The sequence below is a fragment of the Dasypus novemcinctus genome, chromosome 4 (assembly GCF_030445035.2).
Source record: "Dasypus novemcinctus isolate mDasNov1 chromosome 4, mDasNov1.1.hap2, whole genome shotgun sequence".
Classification (NCBI taxonomy): Eukaryota; Metazoa; Chordata; class Mammalia; order Cingulata; family Dasypodidae; genus Dasypus; species Dasypus novemcinctus.
Genome location: NC_080676.1, coordinates 11,234,063 through 11,259,065, shown reverse-complemented (window position 1 = coordinate 11,259,065; position 25,003 = coordinate 11,234,063). Strand labels below are relative to the sequence as shown.

General features: G+C 35.6%; 1 protein-coding gene across 4 annotated transcripts in view; it reads right to left on the bottom strand.

Moving 5' to 3' along the window:
- TRPC1 (transient receptor potential cation channel subfamily C member 1) overlaps positions 1-25,003 on the bottom strand; it is a 114,179-nt gene that overhangs the window by 72,440 nt on the left and 16,736 nt on the right. The window contains exons 2-4 of one of the 4 annotated variants that reach the window (XM_058295104.2): positions 17,888-18,042; positions 10,892-10,993; positions 5,714-5,916 (exon numbers count right to left, since the gene is read on the bottom strand). In XM_058295104.2, coding sequence (XP_058151087.1) covers positions 5,714-5,916; positions 10,892-10,993; positions 17,888-18,042 — 460 coding nt within the window. The remainder of the gene's footprint in view (positions 1-5,713; positions 5,917-10,891; positions 10,994-17,887; positions 18,043-25,003) is intronic. The other 3 variants (XM_058295105.2, XM_058295106.2, XM_058295107.2) reach the window with 3 other exon arrangements.

Here is a 25,003-nt window from a genome sequence, read left to right as displayed (position 1 = left end):
TCCTCAAGATTGAGGAATGCACAAACTAAGGGGGAAATGCAGCCGTGGACCAAAGTAACTTGTTATTATTGTAGTAATGGAGGAACCTGTAACATTGATATAAAGATAGTGATTACCAGAGTTCTGAGGGGAAGGAGATGGAAGAAGAGATGGAACATAGGGTTTTTGGGGCATTGGAATTGTTCTGCATGATATTGCAAATGACAGATACAGGCAATTATACATTTGTTAAAACCTGTAAAATTGTACTGTGCAAAGTGTAAACCATAATGTAAAATACAGGCCATGGTTAGTAGCAATGCTCCAATATTTGTTCATCAGTTGTAACAGATATACCCCACTAACATAAGATGTTATTAATAGGGGAAAATGAAAGAGGGGGAGAGGTGGATATATGGGAATCCTCTATATTTTCAATGTAACTTTTCAGTAATCTAAAACTACTTTTAAAAATAATGTTTAAAAAAATATGGTGGTATATGGACACCCCATATTTTATGCATGATATTTCTGTAAACCCACACTTCTCTAATAATAAAAACAAAACAAAAAATTATTCCTTTAATGTATAATAAAGACTTCATATTGTCCCTTAAAGTTATCTGAAATTTCAAAATAAATCAAGATTAAAATAAAATCACTCCAATTATATTACTGAAAATGTTTTTTTGTTTGTTTGTTTGTTTTACTATAGTGACCCATCACCCTTCCTTACCTCATTTGGAATTACTGCCCCTCAAACTTATCATCACCTGGAATTGCACAACCTCTGAAATTTAAAAGCCAATATCTTATAACCACAATAGTCGTACTTCCTTATTGTTGGTGCATTAACTATTCAACTTAACAGAAACCTTAACCCATCTCCTTTTTACTCATTATGTTAGCCTCTTTTATTTCTACAGTTGCCACTTAGCAGTTTCTGAAAATGACTTAATCAGGTGCATATCCCATTTGCTATAACTGTTTTCTCAAACATGAGTAACTTAGGAAAAATGAACACTGTTACACAAACGTACCAAACCACTGCAATTCCCTAAACATACCGCTATCACATGCTGTACTGTCTGCCTACAATACCTTTTACCTTTTTTAATGTATAACAGACTTTTATTTGATAGTATATATTATCCTGGATTATTTATTTTCGGTGTTATTAATATTATTATTAAGCAAGAGCAATAATAGGACTAGTTAATGGAGAAAATTAATAATAATTACTAACAGTAATAATTAAACAAAAAGTATATGTTAAGGAAAATATGACAATGTTGCTTAATACATATTTATCTTGGAATAGTTTCAGAAACAGAAAAATTAGGTAGATAGTGCAGAGATTTATTACATAACTGAAATCCAGGTATCTGTCTTATTTTATATCAGCATGAAATATGTTACAATCAAAAACAAATGTTATTAATTTTATTAATTTAATGTAGACCCATTATTATTAACTACAGTCCATTCTTTCTCCAGATTTCCTTAGTTTTATCATTTTCTATTTCACATCCCATTCCAGGATACACACTGCATTTAGTCTCCATGTTGCTTAGGTTCACCTTGGTTTTAAGAGTTTCTCAGATATTCTTTGTTTATGACCTTAAGAAAATTTGGGAATACTGGTCAGGAATTTTGTGGAATGTCTTCCAATTGAGATTTATCTGATGTTTTTCTCATGTCAGGCTGCAATGATTTTGGGAGAAAGACCAAAGTGGTGAAGTATCTGTCTCATCATTACATATCAAGGGTATATACTCAGACTTCTGGCTGTTGTTATTTACTTTCCTCACTTAGCTAAGGCGTTATTTGTCAGGTTTCTCCACTATAAAGTTACTCTTTTTCTCCTATACAAACTGCATGTACTTTTTGGAAGGAAGTCAATATACATAGCGCACCCTTAGGGAGTGGGACATTATGTTCTAGTTCCTTGATGGATGAGAATCTACACAAATAAATGGGATTTTTAAAAATATATTTACTATTCTTCACATTTATTCATCAGTTTAATTATTTATATCAGTCTGGTCTCAGCACATTCATCTTTCACTTGTGGTTATAATGTGATTCCATGTGATTTATTTTCTTGCTCAAATTATTACAGCTTTGGCCGTGGTGAGCACTTTCAGTTGGCTCCTCTTTTACACATATTTGTGAATGAGTGTATGTGAGTGTGTGTATGTTGTGATGTTGTTATTCCTTTTTTAAATCCTTACTTTTTGGGCTCTAGAAGATTCTCCAGGACTGTCTTATAGATTTCCTTCCCCAGACCTAGAATCAACCATTTCTGGAGGGAGAAGTGGATCCTTCTGTTGGAGAACAACATTAAAAATCTAGATCTGGGAGCTGACCAGGGGTGTCCTTGCATCTCCACCTTCTCAGCTGATAGTACCAGGAAATTCAGATGACTGTACTAAGCTGTATATATACAGCTAATTACTATAAATATTCCTATTTGGAACAATTTGTATTCAACTAATCATGACTTCATACACATGTCTCCAAATTTAATCCATTACTAAATAGATCATTGTAGCTTTATCCCATGACTTATCTGTAATCTCCCACTCCAAGAGTGAAAAACCTGTCTCCCACCATCTGCTATATATTGAATTGATTGTTCACTTCCAGTATACAGGTATATTAGTTTCACAGTTGTTAATCAACACCTCTGTGGGTAAGAACTTTACAAGAGTTCATTGCTCATTCACAGTTCTTTTTGTCTATAATCTGAATGACCATATAGAAAACAAAAAATAAACAAAAAAATAAACTTCATATCTTACAAAAAATTCACCCAAAACATTTTATAGATTTATGTGTAAAATGCGAAATTACAAACATTTCAGATGACAACAGAGGAGAAAATCAACATGACCTTATGTCTGATCATGAGTTTTATATGCAGCGTCTATAGAAAGAATCATGAAAGGAAAAAGAGGTAATAGGACTTTATTAAAAAATTTAAAAATCCTACTCTGTGGAAGACACTGCTAACACATACAAAAATGACCTCAGCCCTACACAAAGTTTTGCAAAACACACACATATATAAAGGATTTGTACCAAAATATACAAAAGACCCATAGCTCAACAACAAGAAAACAAACCACCAAATAAAAAAAGGGTAAAGGACTTAAAAGACATCTCACACAATTAGATATACAGTTGGTAAATAAACACACATAAAAATGCTCAACATCATTTGTCATTATGGAAAAGCAACTTAAAATGAGAGATACTATACAACCATTGGAATGACTAACATACAAAGAATAGATAATACCAATTACTAGAAAAAACATGGAACAACAGGAATGCTCATTTAATGCTGGAGGGAATACATTAATGGTACAGCAACTTTGGAAGTCAGGATGGCTATTTCTTACAAAGTTAAACATATCTCAGCTTGTGACAAATCCATCAAACTCCCAGGTATTTACTCAACTTTGTTTGATAACTAATATCTCTCTTCAAAAAGAAACAGCACGCAATATGTATAGCAAGTTTTAGTTATAATGACCAGAAACTAGCAGAAACCAAGATATCCTTCACTAAGTGAATGGATAACCAATTTGTGGTACAACCATGTCCTGGGATACTACTCTGCAATAAAAAAGAAAGCACTATTCTGCCACATAAAGTCATGGCTGTATCTCAAATTCATATTGCTAAGAGAAAGACAGCAGTTGGAAAAGGCTATATAATGCATGGTAAGACTCCATCTATTATTTCTGCAAAAGGCAAAATACAAAGATAGTAAACAAATCAATGATTGCCAAGGATTTGTGGTAGAGAAAAGGAGAGGACTGAACAAGTGAAGAATTCTGTATGATATTTACTGGTGGATACCTGCAACTATGAATTTTCAAAACTCAAAGAATTTTACAGCACAAAGAGTCATTCTTAATGAAGCAAATTTTTTTAAAACTGAAAGAGGTAGAAGGAAATCAAATGTGACTTAAGAATCTAGCTTTATTATAAATGTATGAAACAAATTTGCTGCAAGTAGGAAGGGAAAATGTGCTGACCTAAGTAACTTTGAGGGAAGCAGACTTGGCCCAGTGGTTTGGGCGTCCGTCTACCAAATGGGAGGTCCACGGTTCAAACCCCAGGCCTCCCTGACCCGTGCGGAGCTGGCCCATACGCAGTGCTAATGCGCGCAATGATTGCCCTGCCACGCAGGGGTGTCCCCACATAGGGGAGCTCCACGCACAAGGAGTGCGCCCCGTAAGGAGAGCCGCCCAGCGCGAAAGAAAGTGCAGCCTGCCTAGGAATGGTGTCGCACACACGGAGAACTGACACAACAAGATGATGCAACAAAAAGAAACACAGATTCCTGTGCCGCTGACAACAACAGAAGTGGACAAAGAACACGCGGCAAAATAGACACACAGAACAGACAACTGGGATGAGGGGGAAGGGGAGAGAAATAAATAAATAAATCTTTAAAAAAAAAAGTAACTTTAAAATGAGTGAAATCTTTAAAACTACCTTTTACCTTTTAATTCTTACTCATACTTAAAGACCTGGTTCAGACCATAATTCCTCTAAGCTTTCAGAAAAAGCTTTTCCCCACCTGAAACCAAGCCAGGTTATGTGCTTTCTCTAGCCCTAATCTTCCACTCACAGCTGCTTCAATTAGATGCAAATGTAACAAGCATATTATTTGGAAAATATTTACTTTCAAAATTAATAAAGGATTTTCAAACCTAAAAAGCCATAAAGATAATATCTGCTTGTCATTGTGCAGATTAGTCATTTTAAAACTAATAAGTGATACAGCCATAGCTATCGGTCAAATAGCATCAAAGAGAGATATAGATCTCTATAAAAATAGAGACTGGAAAATAGAAAAAAATTCCAAATCACCCTATGCAAATTAACATTAAATTGATTCCCAGAAGATGTTTTCAATTTATGGATTTGTGCCTGTCAATCTACCAAATGTCTGTTCTTAGGGTGAGGAAAGAACGAGGGTGGTATGCAGCTTTAAAGCTGATGTCATATACTATATAACAATCCTTCCAGAAACCATTTTCCATAGGAAATATTATAGTTCATATTATTTCAGCCATACTTAATTAACATTTATATATAAAAGCTTATGTCTATTAGATTCTCAAGTCTACCCCAGAACCATAAACCTTATATATATATCATGTCCAAGTTTGTAATGTTACTCAACCTGTCCAAGACAGGGCAGTTTCTTGGACAATCAGTCCCCAGTTGTTTTTAACATTTTCAAAAGTAGGGAGAATGGGAAGAGAAGAAGGGGGAAGAGAGAGAAAAAATTTCAATAGTGTGTGAGAGGGGAAGTGAGAAGAGTAACAGATTAAATATTTAATGAGATAGAAAATAATTTTTATTCCTTACAAATAAAGGTGATGTAGTATCCACCCCCTCCACTACTTGGAAATTTTCTTGGATCATTAAATTGCTTCCAAAAAGCAAATAGCCCTTTCCCTCAGCAGAAGTATAAGATGAACTTCATATATAATATGAAGGATTTTCCTAAAATATTCAGCTTTTACCAAACATTTCTTTAAAAATGCAGAACTCATTGTATTAAACAAAGTGGTTACAAAGTTGGTTGTCACCCCAGCATCATATTTCTTAAAAACTTCGTAGAAAGAACGTAAAGAAAAGAGCCAACATCACTAACTTATTCCTTATTGCATCTCACATCTATTTATTAAAACCTTGATTTTCTAACCTGGAATGTCGGAGGCTGTCCTTTTTGTTTTTTGCAGAACACAATGTACACTCACAGCCAACTGCATGGGGCTTGGGTAGAGATACATCCTGTTTTAACAGCATTGTAAGAATTTCATAGTTGTTACGATGAGCAGCTAAAATGACAGGTGCAACATCCATTGTTGTTGAATACTCAGGATTCTGAATTCGCTCCATTAGTTTCTGAAAAATATTTATGTATAAGTCCAAAAGTTATTTGTGACTTTGAGAAAATATTTTTCTCTGAAGAATTAAATGGAAAAAAAAAATCTGAGGGCATAAAGAACATAATTATTTCAAGGAATACGATAAACATTATATTGGGACTAAATTTTTTTAATAACACTCAAAACTTCACTTTAATTGAAATGCAATTTAATACTAGTAGTACAAAATCTTCAAGGAAAATTCACATAACTAGAGTTCTGTTTTCCTAACAAAGAGGAATTAAGGACATCTGGAAAAATTGGAAAAAAGTGTTTAACTTCCATAAGATTATGTTAACAAGCATAATGACAAAGATAAAGAACAAGAATTTTAGATAAAGAATAAAATGGAAAACAAATATTAACAAAAACAGGAAGAGCATAAATGTAGGAGAAAAACTTTCAATTCTAGCTCTATAAGTCTTGTTACACTGATAGCAATAAAGCGACTTGAAAGGGAGCAGTTGAACAAGAAACATTTCATTTCTATACTCTCCCAAACCTTGTCTACATTACTTTCCTGTTACAAATGCACAAGAGCATTAAGAATCATAACTACTGTTTAATGAGTCCTGGAACTGTTAGGCACTTTATCATCACATTTAATCCCCACAATGGCCTGCGAAACTGAACACTATGACCCCCAAGAGAAAACTGAGGCTCAAAGACGTTAACATGCCCGAGCGACACAATAAAGTGGCATGCTGACCAGTTCATGTTACTCAGGAGCCTGAGCTCCTTGCACAAGATTGACCCATGGTCCTGGTGATGGCATGTCTTCAGAGGAGAAACATTAGTAAGTGAAGGATCAGGGTGAAAGAAAAAGGTTGAATATGCAATGACTATTGCATATCCTTTTTAATAATTCTCATGTTTTCACAGAGGTTTCCCTAAGAGCTGTTTGTTTCTATCGTGTAAACTCATCAAATTCACCTTTTTTGGTGATTTTTATAAACACTGTAAAAAGCAATGTATACTTATTTAAAATATCCAAAATATATAGAAAGGGAGAAATTTTAAAACCCATATATTTTTATGACCTAAAGAACATTTTGGAGTAATTATTTGCTTCTAGTCCTTTTCTACCATACCCCCTTATAGGGATAGCTTTTGTATAAGTAGGAGATATGCTGGAAGCAGATGTGGCTCAAGCAGTTGAGCACCCACCTCCCACATGGGAAGTCCCGGGTTCAATTCCCAGTGCCTCCTAAAGAAGCCAAACAACCAACAAACAAAAACAAGGAGCAGACAAGAAAAAAATAACAACAAGCAGACTATGAGGGGGAAAAAATGTGCAAGACAACAAGCAAAAAAACAAAAGAGCAGGGAGCAGATGTGGCTCAAGCCGTTGAGCACCTGCCTCTGGGGTTCAGTTCCCAGTGCCTCCTAAAGAAAAACAAACAGATAAGGAGCAGACAACTAGCAAAAATAAATAAATAAATAATAAGCAAAAACAACACACAGAGGAGGGAGCCTTGGATGGGGGGGAGGTGGGAATAGTAGATATGCTACCAACCAATTATTAAAAACAATGGTTCTCTATTATTTGGGGAATCATCCTTTTAGTCATCTCAAAAAGATACAGCCCAGGATGTTCAGAAAAAAAATTCATGCCCAGAATTTTGCACGCAATTTAATAAGATTCATTGATCCTGTGTTCAAGATTTTTATTTTGTTAATTTAAATGACACTACTGCAAACATCTTTATGAATACAACTTCTTCCACATATAAGGTTACATCATTACACAAAGCCCCAGAAGTAGATTTAGAGGTCTAAAGACCATGAACAATTTTGAAGTTCTTGATACATATTGTTGAAGTCTTTTTAATGATTTATATTACCAATAATATAGGAATGTACCCATTTCACACTAAAGCTTTACTCACCTGTACTGGGCACGATCACTCTCAATTTAATGAGTAAAAAATCCTATTATGAAGTTCTAATTTACTTTTCTTTGACTACTATAACTTTTTCTCCACATTTATATGGGTTTTTCCCCTCTTCTATGAATAGTTTATGTACTCTTCCATTTATTTATTGGGGATTTCAAATAAATTAATTGATCAAAATTTTTTAAATAGAGAGATATAAAAATGTTACTCTTTTTTCCCTTATCATTGGATTACTGGTTATAAAAAACAGAAAATTATATTTAATCCTTTAAGAGAAAAATAGTCCTCAGTTTTCCTATGAAACACATCTAACTATATAAAAATACTTTTATTAGAAATATAAAATTAAAGTTCATAATTTCATAATTCATAATATAACCTATGTGCTATCAAATAAATTACCTGCATTTGAAAGTTAATTGCCAAACAAGAAAATTTTGACATACCAAGAATACATAATGAATCCACTGACCTGATAAAAGAATTACATACAAATATTAAATATTTCCTGTTTAGAAGTAAAAGGGTTGTTGAAATGTGATTTGCTGTCATTTCAAGTATTCAAGAAAAGGTTGGATAACCTTTATTTGTTAGAGGTTTGGTAGAAAGGGTTCTTTCCACAGTCGGTGAGACTAACAGGCTGTACAATTCTAAGATTAGATTGGTAATAGTAATGGTGATGAAATAATACCAGTTAGTTGTTACAATACCCTAGCACACTACCCCCACTCCCACCCTCTAATTTAAATGGGTTAAAAAGCTTAAAGGTGGAACAAGTATACAAAACTATAATACGAACTGCAAAATATATGACAGAAAATGGAATAAAAATCTAGATATTTCTGATCCTTTGGATAGGGACTATATTCATAGCCCTTATTTCTTGGTTCTTATGGCTTCTTACCACAACTTACTCTGAATCCTACCCTCTAGAGAAAGGCACACTTAGACAAACTGTGTAATCCTCTAAATGAGAATAAAATATTTCAGTTTACATGTGATAAGGTATGCAGTCTAGCAGAGCCTCTCATAATTCTCAGAGCATGGCAGACGATGTGCAACCAATTTGTAAATCATTTAAAAACAGTATCTTCCCTCTGAGTACAGCCAGTTTTACCCCCAGCAATTATTTAAACTTCCTGTTTCACCATACGTTCACCAATTGTAAGTGGTAAAAATTTTTAAAATTTTATATACAACAAATATTTCATTTTTAAAAATTCACTTTATTTGATTATTTTACCCAATTACAAGTGCAATAAAGAAAAATAAATAGCATAAGAAAAAAATATTCTTAATTTGACCTATAGGAGATGACCACTATTAGGTAACATTTTGTTCCACTTCCATACTATTCCTTTCTATGCATATTTTAAATTTTAGATCATATATTGCACACAGTTTAGTAGCCTCATTTTTTACTTATATCCTATTTTAGTATCCTCATTTTTTGCTTATTCTATTTTTCCATATTTTTAAATAGTCTTCTAAGAAAGCACTTTAAGGGTTACATAATATTCCACTGTACATATATGTAATTATTTCTATTTCCAACCCTCTACTTTGGAATGCTTGTATTATTTACATGCCTTTTGTTTTATTCACTGCTACAATTATGAATACAATGAACATTTTTGTTCACACTTCTGATCATTTCCTTGTATGGTTCCTAAATGAAGAAATACCAGGTTAAAGAGGGAGAACATCTTTACTGTTTATAACACATCCTGCCAAACTGCTTTATAAAATATCCTCCCCACCAGTAGCAGCATATGAGCCTATATTACTTTCTTGCCATCAATGATTATTTTAGTCTCTGATAATTTGATAAGCAAAAATTATTATTTTGTATTTGATACCAGTAATGTTTAATATTTTGCATTTTTTCCTGAGATTTTTTCTTGTTCTTTGCTATTATGATTTTGGTATTTTTCATCAATTTGTCTAATATTAAGATTTCTAATTTGTTGTGTACATTACAAATACTTTTTCCAGTTTTTAATCTGCTTTCTAAATTTTGCATGTTTGAATTCTAGAAATTTAACTTCTGTACAGTCAAAGGCATTGATTTTTGCCACTGATTTTTTTTTTAAAAGATTTATTTATTTATTTAATTCCCCCCCCTCCCCTGGTTGTCTGTTCTTGGTGTCTATTTGCTGCGTCTTATTTCTTTGTCCGCTTCTGTTGTTTCTTTGTCCGCTTCTGTTGTCCTCAGTGGCATGGGAAGTGTGGGCGGCGCCATTCCTGGGCAGGCTGCACTTTCTTTTCACGCTGGGCGGCTTTCCTCACGGGCGCACTCCTTGCGCGTGGGGCTCCCTCACGCGGGGGACACCCTTGCGTGGCACGGCACTCCTTGCGCGCATCAGCACTGCGCATGGCCAGCTCCACACGGGTCAAGGAGGCCCGGGGTTTGAACCGCGGACCTCCCATATGGTAGACGGACGCCCTAACCACTGGGCCAAAGTCCATTTCCCTCCACTGATTTTTATACACTATTTTTATGTTTAGGAAGTCCTTCTACTCTTAAACAGTTAAATATTTACCCACATTTTCTTCCAGTTTTATGGTTTCATTGGTTACATTTAATTCTTAAATCCCACCTAGAAACGAATCTATACTTTCAACATAACCTGCAGAATATTCCAAACTAAAAATACTGGTCAACACTGAAAAACTTATGGAAATATCACTAACTTTAAAAAGTGTCTACTTACTTTAGAGCAGAGGTTCTTAACAAGGGGTTCATGAGCTTGAATTGAAATTCAAAAACCATTATTCTTGGGGGGATATGTTGATGCGGGTGTGATATACTTATTAAATAGTACATGGTACACTGTGGACTTAGTAAGGGGTCTGCAGTTTTCACCTGACTGGCAAAGGGGTCCATGGAACAAAAAAGGTTAAGAAGCCCTGCTTTAGAGTAATAGTTAACTTATTAAAAAAAAAAAAACTATTTCTTTAAAACAAAATAAATTTGGGGGAAGAAAAAAATGGCAATGGGACAGGAAATCTATTTTGGTTTAAAAATCTAAATTAGTAAATAAGAGTACTAACTACTATAGTTGGTCTTGATGATCGTTTTGGTCGATGATTAAGTAGTATATCAACAGCTCCCACTACTTCAGAGTCGACTGCCACCAAAAGTGCATCTGTGGACTTTAAAAAAAAAAAAAGGTTAAAAATGAAAATGGAAGATAAAAAGGTGAATTGTTGCTTTTTAGTAATTCATAATTAAAATTACTGTTAAATTAACTATAATGTAACTTATTACTGAATCTTTAAAAATTTAGACTGTACAAATAGTACATCTGCTTGCCTTAGCTATACCTCTGTGTACCACAACACACAATAAATTGTGTCCTGGTTTCAATGCATGAGCTGGTAAAATAATAAGCACTTGATAGAAGGGGTTATTAGTGGAACAGTGTTGACCCATGCAGTATTTAAAGTTGAAAATTTTTTTCAAGATCTTTGCTCTTGAACTATGGATCAAAAGCCTTAACATTCCAAAAATATATAAAAGAAATTTCCAGGAACTATTACTACAGGTAAAGCATTGTACTCAGTCCAATAAAAATGATCATCAATGCAACTAAGAGGATAGGGCAGAATGGAAAATACAAAAAGCTGGGAACCCTCTGTTCTCATCTTTAAAATATTATATAACTAACTGAAATGGTATATATTTGACAATTTGGTTAGCAATCTTATAAAGTAAGGACCACAAATAAATAGGTTACCAATGTCCTCAGAAATAGAAAGGAGAATTAATTTTATAGTTCTATTCCCAACCTACAACTAATTGTGAAGCTCTTCATTTGCCCAATTATCAATCCAAGAAAAAAACAAATAGAAGCTAAAGACATGTTAAGACTGTTACAAAACCCACAATCCTATTATGATATATGACAATGATTTTAGGATTTAGCTTTTCTTTTTAGGGAAAAACCATAAAAACGGAAGGGAAACATAGTGATAATGATTTAATCTAAGGAAATGCCCTGATTATTTTCATTGTGTACAATTGTGTTTATAGTTATAATCTTTAATTAACTTTAAGTAATTTTACCTCTCAAGAATGAAATTATATCAGAGCTTTAATACTATTTGTAGCAGAAAAGAATAAAGCTTTCATTCACTTTATCTGGTTGGAAAAAACAGAACTAAAAACAGTAGACTATCTGAATGTCTAAAATAGGACTAAACTCCCCAAAGAAAGGTTTGGGAGCCTCATTCAACCATTTAGGGACCCCTTATGTTTTCCCACAGGGAAAAATTCCTACCTAGATAGGAAATTTAATTCATTGTTTAATCCCTTAAAACTTTTAGAGTTCACTGGGTTCTAGCTTATGCTTTAAAGTCCTAGCATTATCATTACTGAACCTTGTGTCCATTATTACTAAACATTTCATTTATGATTTTTAATTTTAACCTATAAAGCTGACTACACTGCTTACAAACACCAGACAACTTCAACCATCTGAAACACAGACATGATCCAGCTCAACTTTTGCAAAAAGCAAAACAAAACAAAACATCATATTAAGCTGTCACAAACTTATTTCATGGACATTACTTCCCAGAAGAAACAGGTCCATGCATATTGACTTAGAATGATCTATAAATCATGCTTATCTGGTTTTCACAAGTACCCTTCTTATTCTCAATGAATGAGGGAATAGTAGATTAAAAATCAACAAAGTAGGGGGAAAAGAAGGAAAAACAACTAAAATTTAACTACAAAAAAAGATAAAATATCAATACAACAAAATCTTTAACCATCAATGCACAGCATTCTGAAGCCATTTTATGTCAGGATGAATATGTTAACAGTTTCTGACAATATGAAGTAATGTCAGATAATTACATTTCCAATGATTCCAATTTAGGATGACAAAGCTAAATTATACTCAGAATGCACTATTTAATAAAGAATTAAGAAAGTTTTATATTAAATCCTTCAGTGCTTAAAAGGATAAGCTTCAGTTATGAGATATTTATTTACATTAAAAAGTAATGTAAATAAGGAGTTACCATCAACTTATTCTGTACAGATGGAATGTTATTTCACAAATCAAGTGCAATTTTGAAGAAAAAAAAGTTTTAAATTATTTTTAAAAATATCTCTTGGTATACAAAATAATCCTATTAGTTTTGTTTACCAATTTCTAACAGGTATTTGAATATTCCTTAATAAAATCTAATCAATACACGCATTTACTATGCATTTATGAGATCCCTATCTTCCCTTCTACCTCATGATTTGTGTATTCAACAATTCCCATACTCTTTCCTCTAAATCACAAAATAAAAAAACTTATTTTTTTTCCAAAGCTAAATTCTTCACTTTGGTATTTTATTTTATGCTCTCTTGTCTTTCATAAGACCTTGATCCTTCATTTGCAGAAATAAAACAATCTCAACTCCCACTACCCAAAACTTTAAATACTTCCTCACTCCTTGCTATAACTTGACTTGATCCTATCTTTTCTTTTTACCACTCAAGTTTTCTTTTTCCTTTCACTATGCCAAATTTCTCAAAACAGTGTGTATCATTTTTTCCCAATTCTACTGGATGCCATACTTTCAACATCCCATGGCCTTTTTTACCTCCTCCTTGATTTCTAAGCAACATAATAAAACCCACTTTGGTTTTCAAAATGCTGTATTATCCTTGATGCCTCTGACATCTTTGATCTTTCATTTGGTCTTCTGCAATGAAACCCTTTCCCTCTAATGCTCTTAAACATAGATGCTCCCTATGATAAATGAGCATCAGCCCTTTGCTCTTCTCTGTGATTTCACCCACTCTTAAAACTTTCAGTAGTTATCTCCATGTTCATAACTTCCTACAATATCTTTCTAGCCCAGCATCTCCCTATAGATGTAATCTTCATCTTCAACTGTCTGTTGGAAACTGATAACCTGCAATAAACAAGGCTAAAACCAGAATTCACATTCCTCTGCCCCAAGCTTGACTTCTCTTCTGAATTTCCTGTTTTTCTTTCATCCTTCTTCTAGTCATTAATTTCAAGATTTCTAAATCATTTTTTTAGAAAGTTTTGGCTTTTTTTTTTAAGATTTATTTATTTATTTCTCTCCCTCCCCCCCTTTCCCCCCATCAGTTGTCTGCTCTCTGTGTCCATTCGCTGTGTGTTCTTCTGTGACCGCTTCTATCCTTATCAGCAACACCAGGAATCTGTGTTTCTTTTTGTTGCATCATCTTGTGTCAGCTCTCTGGCGCCATTCCTGGGCAGGCTGCACTTCTTTCGCGCTGGGCGGCTATCCCTATGGGGCACACTCCTTGCACGTGGGGCTCCCCTACGCCGGGACACCCCTGTGTGGCTCGGGACTCTTTGCACACACCAGCTCCACACGGGTCAAGGAGGCCTGGGGTTTGAACCACAGACCTCCCATGTGGTAGACGGACGCCCTAACCACTGGGCCAAGTCCGCTACCCTCTAAATCATTTTTTATTCCCTTTTTCTCAATTTCCCTTCCCAAATACAAACAGTCACTAAGTTCTGTGAATTTGGGCTTTATAACTTCTCGCACATCTGTTACTTTTTCCATTCTTACTGCCATCATTCCAGTTCAGGCCTTAACGTTTTCATATCTAGATTACTAGGAAAACTGTTCACTCAGGCTATGGTCTTCCCCACCCTCTATTCCCCAATCTATTCTGAACATAGCCACCAGAGTCATCTTTCTAAAATGCCACTGGACACATATCATGACCTTTCTCAAAAACCTATCATACAGGGAAGCGGACTTGGACCAATGGACAGGGTGTCCGCCTACCACATGGGAGGTCCGCGGTTCAAACCCCAGGCCTCCTTGACCGGTGTGGAGCTGGTCCATGTGCAGTGCTGATGCGCGCAAGGAGTGTCCTGCCACATGGGGGTGTCCCCCGCATAGGGGAGCCCCAAGTGCAAGGAGTGCACCCCGTAAGGAGACCCAGCGCAAAAGAAAGTGCAGCCCGCCCAGGAATGGTGCCGCACATATGGAGAGCTGACACAACAAGATGATGCAACAAAAAGAAACACAGATTCCCAGTGCCGCTGATAAGGATAGAAGCGGTCACAGTAGAACACACAGCGAATGGACACAGAAAGCAGACAACTGGGAGGGTGGGGGAAGGGGAAAGAAATAAATAATTAAAAAACAAACAACAACAAAAAAACTCTATCATATAAAACCCAAATTCCTTTGCATGGTATTCATGGCCCTTTTCATTAGTCTTAGTCATTTTTCCTATTTTCTACTACTCTTTGTTTAAAAGTCAATTCACTATCCTGAGAATATACATTGTATATGCCTTTGCATCCTTCTCCACATCCCTGTTCTCTCTACCTGGCTATACAATTTTGAGAGGACAGTAGGTAAGAGCATAAGTTTGGAGCCAGAATCTAGGTTCAGATTGCAGGTCTTCCATTTATGGAGTGACTTTGAACAAGTTACTTAATCTTTCTGTGCCTTAGTTTCCTCCTTTATAAAATGGGGTTAATAACAGTACTTAACTCATAGCGCTATTGTGGAGGATAAAGGAAGTGAATATATGTAAAAGTCCTGGCACAGAATAGCACTATTAAGCATTAGCAATTACTAGTATTTCAAGGCTGTGTTCAACTGACCTCTAGTTCATGAAACCCTTCTTGAAAGCTCCAATCCATAGTGATCTTGCCCTTTTCTCTGTTTCTAACATATATATGGCAAAATTTTAAGTATCAGTGTTTCTCAACTATAGAACCATTTACATTTTGGACCAGATAATTCTTTGTTGTGGGGGCTGTTCTGTGCATTGTAGATTGTTTAGCGGCAACCCTGGCCTCTGCCCACTAGATGCTAAGTACCAGCTCCCACCTCCCAGTTGTGACAACCAAAAATGTTTCCAGATACTTCCAAATGTCCCCTGGGAGACAAAATCACCTGATTGAGAACTGCTAGCATAAAACAAGATAAAATACATGAAAGCATATTATAAACCTCAAAGCACTATACAACGTCATGCATTATTATCCATCACTGTTTATCTAATGTACCTTTGTATTATTTAATTAACTTGTAATTCATATGCACTTTAATTGTCCAATTAATTTTAAGATCCTTTAAGGCAGAACCCATAAAATTTTACTTATTCATTTCTACAATCACACTCAATAGAAGGTTTTAAACATTTGTTGATTGATATAAAACACATAAGCAACCTGAGACAGAGAACAGTGAATTGGAAAGAGCATGGGATTTGTAGTCAGAAGACCAAAGTTCAAATCTTAGTTTTGCTCTTACTGACTTTAGAGCTTTGGGCAATTTGTTAATGTCTATGAGCCTCAGTTTTTTTAATCTATGAAATGTAACATCTATATATATAGGGTAGCTATGATGTTCAAATGTGATCAAATATGTGAAAGAACCATGTATATTACAGAGCTCTTATTATTATATACACATAGAACTATATATGAAAAAAGACAAAAAAGATTATACATTAGTACCTCATTTATCCAGAATCATCAGAGACTTTTCTTTACAAACTTCTTTTCTAGATAACTGAAGCTTATGTCTTTAAGTGTTCAACTTAAAAAATTTTAACTACTTTGATGAACGTTTTCTGTCTTCAGAAGTACTATATATTATTCTTTCTTCTAAAACAATAGGACTGAATATAATTTAACTTTTCCTTACTGACTCTGGGTCATTGTTATAAATATTAATTACCATTCTAATATATATCTCCCTCCAAAATAATTAGATGTATAATGCTATTGATCTCTTTACTAAATAGTGTCAAAGGTATTACTCCTACTCAATTTATTCTACTGCAGTCCTCATGCCCTTTCTGCTGCCCCTCTCATTCTCCACGGGTTGGAACAGTAAGTAAATAAGTTTGTTAAAAATGGAATCCAAAATGAGAAAAAACAGACATTGAAGAAGGGCTCCAGAAGTTCTCTGAAACATAAACTTACTTTGGAGACTGTAATGACAGCTACTTTGGCTGCTCATAGGTTTTGTTTTTTTTTTTACTTTCTGGTTGTCAGTTGCATTCTGGATAGCTGAGGTTGCTGGATAAGCAATACTCTTTTTCTACTATAGGTATATACACATGGAGACAGTACCATATGCTATAATATATATGTACAACAGAAACGTATATGTGTACATAGAACTAACCTACTTATACTAAAAAAATTACCACTATATAGGTGTAGTATAGCTGCTGTGCTTCCTAATACCACTCCAAAGGAAAAAAAGCCTCATTAATTTAAAGTCACAACAAAGCAATCATACCACTTGAAGGGGAAAAAAGTCTCAACAGAATTTATGTGTTAAGTCCCATCAGAAGCAAACCAAGAAGGAAATGGAAATAATATTATGAATTTTGTTCAGAATCTTTTGACTGAACTCTTGCAAGATTTACATGCATGACTGTTTCCACCTGAACTGATACAAAGATAAACAGAACAGTCTGTCTTACCGATTAGAAAAAAAAAGTATTCACCTTTGTCTAAGCAAACATTAAATTTTAAACAAAAAAGAAAAGTTAATAAAACTTAGGAGAAAAGCAAAGTCAAATTGAAAACTGCTTTTAAGTCAGTAGCAATTTGTTCTTATGACTGTAAATAATGCTGAACCACAGAAAAATACATTTCCCTGATACTCCCATGAGCACTGGTACTACCTTTTAGATATAAAAAAAAAAAATAGTAATAATATAGGTAAGACAAGCAGTCATCTTTAATAAGTCATCATAATTTACCTCTACCAGATGTTGTAAAACATAAAAATAAGATGTAAGAGTGAAGGTCCGGAGGAAGAGTTAAATCAATTCAAAATAAGATACTTTTTTCCAAAAAAAGGTTTTTGGTTTGTTTCAGAAACTTTTAAAGTGACTCAAAAGCAAGTAAAAGGTGAAAAAGAACAAGCAAGATAGAAAGGAAAGGAAAAGAGGGAGGAGGGGGGGAGGGAAGGGAGGAGGGAGGAAAAATAGAAGAAAAATGGCATATCTAATAGTACTTAGAAGCAACTGAATAAAATTATCTAGCCTTGTACCTGACAGCCGTAGTCCAAAAGAAGCTGTAGTATATCCAAGTTTTCATTTTCAATAGTTATGGTAACAGCATTTCTCCCAAGCACATCTACGCAATTTATGTTCAAGTCACCTGAACTGTTTTCCTCCAAAATCTTTTTAACCATATAATAGTCACCTAAATAACAATACACAAACATAATTTAATATCCATGACACATAAAAGGAATGACTGTAAAAAATAAGCTTAGCTATTGATTTAAAAGATTAAAATCTAAAGTCATTTTTGTATGTGGGAATGTACAAAGAAAAAGTGAACATTTCCTTACTGAAAACTTATGTTCTGACAAAATGTGTGCATCAGCTGCAAACATAAAAAGCAAACAGAAATTTTTAAAAGAGTTTGAAAAGAAAATAATTTAGTTTAAAATTTATAACTGAAGGATTGTAAGTAACGAGAGAAACTTTTAAAGATATTTAAAGCATTTAATAAAGGATGACCAAAAACAGAATGGTAGCAAGAAAAGTAAGAGGCTTAAAGAAATTAAGTTTTACACCTTAAATACATACACACCTTTACTCAGACATCATAATAGATAAAAATGAGATTTAATAATAAATGGGGGCTATTATAAAGAGGTTTTTACCTGGGAAAAGATATATTGGAAAAGTAGTGTGAATATGTATACGCCTGTGGATTTGTATATTAGAAGATAAGGAGCTTGAAATTCTTCTTCTCCCCATCCTCCCAATAAACACGTATATACACATTTCATTAAAGAAGCTTTTTAGATTAAACGGCCAGAGAACACACATTTTACAAAATTCTAAAGCAGGACTAGGATTAATACTGGTAGAGGCCAAAGTCAGAATATCTCAAAGCAAAATCTTGACCTGTAAGAAAGTAGACTGCTTTTGTCCTGACTCTAGCCCACTTCAGAACAGCTGATCATTGTGGAAAATAGTAACTAATCATTTTCACAGAGAGCCCACCCACTGTACTTGTCTGTAGCCCAGCTGGTTCAGGAAAAAGGGAAATATTGATTACATAGAAATGTTAATTACATAGAGAAAGCAAGGTGGGTTTGTTTAATTTCATTTCTAAATGTGATTTGCAAATGTACCTTTTACTTAAATACCTATGAATAATAAACAGAAGGGAAGAACAGAGTAGAAACCAGAAAGAAAAAGAAACAAATGATTCCATAATAAACAAAAAAGACTAAACATGGATAAATGAGTGAATAAGAAAGATAAGTAGATATTTATGTTAAAATTTCATTGAAAAATCATCTACTTTTTTTTTTCTCTCCCCTTCCCCGGCTCACCCTCCACCCAGTTGTCCACTCTCTGTGTTCATTTGCTGTGTGTTCTTCTGTGTCCGCTTGTATTCTTGTCTGTGTCACCCTGAATCTGTGTCTCTTTGTTGCGTCATCTTGCTGCATCAGCTCTCTGTGTGTGCGACACCACTCCTGGGCAGGCTGCACTATTTTTGCATGGGGCAGTCTCCTTACGGGGCACACTTCTTGCGTGTGGGGCTCCCCTATGCAGGGGACAACCCTGCATGGCATGGCACTCCTTGCGCGCATCAGCACTGCACGCGGGCCAGCTCATCACACAGGTCAGGAGGTTCTGGGTTTGAACCTTGGACCTCCCATGTGGTAGGCGGACACCCTATCCGTTGGGCCAAATCTACTTCCCTACTATTTTAACTCAATGGCCTTAAAGTCCCCATACACTTCAAAAGAAATTGAATGTTAGTTTCATTGATGGCATATTTCCTCAGTACTCTCAAGAATAAAAACTTTTTTTTTCTAGTCTCAAAAAAGAAATATTCCCCCTATAGCATTAATTACTTAGACAGTAATGCTTCATGGCAAAAATTGTGTATCTAACTCTTATCAAACACTTCACAAAGTTGTGCTCTTAGTCACAAATTAAACTGACCAGGCAGACAGAACAATAAAAATCCATTACTATTACTGGAAAATAACATTTAATAAATTATTTCAAGTGAATGTTTCAATGTAATAGTGGGAAAATGTTATCCATAAAAACTGCTATATTTTCTTTGGCTTCATGATATGCCCAGGTGAGGATTTATTTTTTATTTATTCTGCTTGGAACTCACTAGACTTTCTGAATCTGAGCACTTCTGCCCTTCATTAATTCAATGTTTTTGGTAATAAGCTCTCCAAATATTGCTTCATCCCTATACCATTTTTTTTTTTATGCTATTGGAATTTCTATTAGACACTATATTGGACCTTCTCATTCCAACTCTGGGTCTCTCCAAGTATCTTATTTTTTCTCTTCCGTTCCTGTTTTCTAGCAATTTTCTTCAGATCTCTCTTCCAGTCTCTTATTCCTCCTTCTGTTATCCCTGCTGATTAACCCATTTATTAATTTTTAACATTTCAACAACTATAATTTTTATTTCTTTAAGTTTTAATGGATTCCTTTTTAAATCTGCTTAGCCTTTTTTTTACTTCCTTATGTTCCTATTTCATATTTTAAACTTTTTAGTCATTTTAAAGATACTTTATAATCTCCATAAAACTTTAAACATTTGAAGTTGTTAGAGATATAATCTTGCTATCAGTTGTGTCTCTTGACTCTTGATAATAAGGATGATTTCCTGAAATTTTAAATTGGTGTTTGCAAACTCATCTTCAGTAGGGCTTAACTGTGACAATCCTGGCAGCCTAGTTAGAAAGTTTGTCTCACCGAGGAGGCTTTGTGTTTCCTTCTGTAAGATAATGCAGAGGTGTTGCTTGCCTGAGACTTTTTAAAAATTATTAATTTATCAGGTTAAGTATTACTGTACCACTAAGTAGTATTACTTTTAATTCTGAACCTACAAGAAGCAGGATCATAGTTTTAAAATCTTAGAGGAATCTTTATTTTCACTCCCATCCAGAACTCATACTAAGATAAACAAGCTTCTTTGTAGTCTTCTTGGCCAATGGATAGATTCTTTTCCTCATCAACCTTTTGATGAAGATATAATCTTTTAAGAGGCTGGTTTTAGGCTTTGATCTTGGTTCCAACTCCCCAGTTTGTGCAAACTCAAGGCCTTATAACCTGTTTCCAGATGGGCATTAAAGCAGGCTAGTAAGATAGGGAAAAAGTAGATGGATCTGGAACCTGGCAAGAAGCCCATGTGGATGTCAATAACCCCCACCCCCAAAATTCTGCTATTCAGAACAAAAAACTTCTGGACGCCAGAAACCCCTAGGGACGTTATCATTGGGTCCTCATGGGGAATTGATGGGTGGAGTAATCATTCAAAACAGCAACCAGCTGGAACCCCTCCCCAGCCATTATTAGCAAAGGGGTGGAATAATTAAGTTCAAAAAGCTAAGCAGGGCCTGACCAAGCGCTCTCACTCTCAGCTCTCTTGCCTCTGGACCTGTTCCTGCCCTCTGCGCGCCACTCTCACCATTTTTCCTCTGCCATATGGCCACACAAGTAAACCTGGGGATTTATAACCTGTGATGGGGAATTGTAGTCTGTAAATCAGCCTTCTTTATCACTTTTCAATCCCTTCCTCTCTACCTGGGACCCCTGATCTGTTATTTTCTCCTATTTCTCTTCCCTCCCTACCTGAAAAAATTACTGGCCAAACTCACCCGGTGTGCTCTTGAAATTCATTTCTGCAGCATAGCCAAGAACCTAAATAAAATCCAGTAACATATTTGGTGAGCCAGCCAGGAGTTTGTTGGTGAGTGAAACCATGGCCTACAGTTTGTTTAATGCCTTCCTTTGGTTCTCTATTTTAAGCGGGTTTGCCTACAAGCCCCCAAAAGACATAATCCTGGGAGGGAAGGGACTGGGACTCGGGAATTCTCTGCATCCACACTGTGCGCCCAGGCTTATGAAACCTGACCCCACCCAGGATGACTGGGTCATACAGCAGTAGCTTAAATCATGGCCCAGCCAAGACAGAGGTTCCCCGGCAGAGCACTGGGCCCTCCGAAGCTACTTTTTCAAGCCATTTTAACAGCCAGAGACTTTGTTCCTGGGCCTGCCTGCCATTGCCTTCTCCTGCCCTCTCCCCTAGGGGGAGCATGGCAATGGCAGAGACTGAGGGCACGCTCCTCCCACTGGGTCCACGCCTTTGCAAGAAGCTTTCCTATCTAACCACACCCAACCACCTGCGGAATGAAGTAGGAAGGCTGCAGGAAGAGCCAAAATGGATGCCATGAGAGTTCCCTTCCCCAGGGGTGTCACAGGCCAGGATATCTTTGCATAATTTATCCTTACCCATGTTTTACCTTTCTACTTCCTGCTACTGAATATCTCTTTGCAGGTTTGTATTAGAATGCTCTGGAATGTTTTAAAAACTGTGAAACTGGGAAAGTGCCTTTGTCTAGCAAAGCAACTATTGCCATAGGGCCCCAAAGCCTGGTAACTAGAACAATTAATCTCAAATCACTTAATGGTCTTTTGAGGGCTCGTTTAACTGGGAAACTCCTAGACAGTAAAGTCACAGAACTAAGACTGCATCTAAGACTTCTGGAAGGACAGGAGGAAGAAGCACTATTTGGTTTGGCAGCTTCAGGTTGAAATCGATTCAGCCTGTCTCCCAAGTCCAGGTGGCCCCAGGAACGCCCAGCAGCAGGGGCTCTATGATTCCCTGGGGTGGCAAGAATCAGAGAGCAGGCAAACATCTCCTGAGGTTTAACTCAGGAACTTCTGTTTGGGTCAGTCAGTTTTGGACCCTGTAATGGTCAGGGGTGCTAAGAACCAGAGCAGGAAACTGAATGGCCCCCATTACCTGGGCCCATTCATTCAGACAGCAGCCAAATATCCCCTGGGACAAACATGCTTTGATTTGGGGCCACTGCTCAATCTCTCACTAATTCAGCTTGGGCTCATTGATCTGATATCCGAAATCAAATACTCCCAAGACTGACTCACAAGGACGTTTGTGGGCCAGTTAAGCGCTGAACATTGAAATTCAGCTCCAAACGGTTGCAGTCAGACTCAGACTCTGGGATGCCAGAATGGTTGACTAAAAGATGCTTCTTCATTCTTCCTAGAATAATGGGCGGTCTCTAACATACCAGCAAACTTCCCATAGTAGTCCCTTAGAAGTCAGGAAATTCTGCTACTGCTGGTCCACATGACCACAGTATAGCCAAGAGTAGCCTCTGTACGGAACCCTGAATTCCAGTTAAACCAGTGTAAAAAAGAGAACAGACAGATCTGAGGCCCAGAAATCTCATGTCGTGTCTGCTTAAAGAAACAAGGAAATAAACCTCAAACTTCCCAGTTTAAACTCAGTTGTGCCTATAAAGATTGTGAATAGAGATCAAGATCCAAACAGGTTATTAAACTTCTCCTGGAAACTAAGAAACCTTATGTGCCATCAATTGACCTCGAAGAGTTCCTAGAGATGCTAAAAGTATAAAATTCTCTCCTGTTTTAATTTGTGCATAACCTTGTATTCAACTTTGAATCTGTTTAACTTTGTCAGTTTGCTTGTGCCTAGGAAATCAGATTTGGGGTTCACCTGTTATAAATTAAGTAATGGTGAAAGGTAAGCTAAAAATGAGTCTTTAAATGTCAATACTGTCTTGTGAGCAGATTTAATGCATAAATGACACGTGGAACTTATTTAATTGCTGGAAAAGCAGAGAAACTTCACAAAGTTGATACTGATAAAATTCTTGTGGCTTAGTTAATAAAGGTACCCAGTTCACCTTAAAGTAAAAACTTCCTAGAAACTGACTAAGAGTTAAGATCATTTACAAATATCTTTATATTACAAAGCAGCAGAAGGATAATAACTGAATTATAATTGGGTCAATTTAGCCTAAACCTACTACTGTAAGTATAAATTCTAAACTGACCTTATCTTCATTTATGGTCACTTCAAGCCTAGACTCGCCCCTTGCCTTTGCTTATGGTTATTTCATAATAGCTTCTGCCCCTATGGCTCAGGAGAAAGCAAATTTGAAACATCCCTGTCTACTGTCTAACTGGTATGAGTAACCCTACTTTCTCTCATGGCTCCAAGTGTAAACTCAATTGCTGCCTGGTGGAATTCTTAACCCTCAGGGTGGAACATCCACTCTTCTAGTCCAGCAGCCGCCAGAGTCCTGTTATCTCTCAGGAATGGGAAGTGAAAGAGGCCTCCTGCCTTGACTGTTGGGGTTCCTAAAAGTGGCAATTCAAGAGAGAAACCACTTTCCCTGAAGTTTTGATCACCTCAGTGAATATACAAATAATTAGTCTTGCTCATGCAAAGTCTGCTAAAGTCAAAGTAAAATACAAAGTTCTGAAGAAAAAGAAAATTATATTAAAGCACTGGGAACATTTTGGTTAGAAGCCATTAATTAAGAAACAAAATTCTTATGCAAAACTACATGGTCATAGTGCAAATTAAAGAAAAAGCCTTCAGGAGATCTTTCAAATGTTGCTTTACAGATGAACTTGTTTTGTAAAAGAATGAAAGTTTTAAGTAACTTTAAGTTGTGTTTTGGTGTCAAACTACTCATGTCTGCCTATTATATGTATAATTTCATACAACAGGATGATAATATCAAATTAACCAATGAAAATTCTAAGTTCATATCTAATGAAATTAAGTTAAAGAAATGTAGATCTGCCCTCTTTTAAATGGATAAAGTAAATTTCATTGGTTGCTAACTGTAATTTAATAAGCTTATCTTAAGGTAAATTAACCAGCCTATATGGTTGTAGTCAATTATAAAGAGTTTGCAAAAACATTTTCCAAACTAAAGTGTTTAAATGGCTAGTTCTAAGAAGCCATTATTAACTAAAAACCTAAATTGATGTTAACAGCAAAAAATAACCTCATAGCAATGAAACCTGTCTGAAATTCACGTCAATGTGTATATTCAAGTGGTGGTAAACCTTGATTCCATTGGGAATCTTCAGTTTTCATTTTAAAAATGGAAAAAATAGATTTTCCTCTGCTGCTAAAGTAAAACACCTGCTAAATAATGTCTTCATGGTAAAAGTGTAGAAGTAAAAAGCAAAGTACTAAAAAGTTCATTTGATATGTAACACATTGCCTTGGTAATGTTTAAAAGGTATATAAAAATCAAGAGAGAGAAGCAGATTTGGCCCAACGGATAGAGCATCTGCCTACCACATGGGAGGTCCAA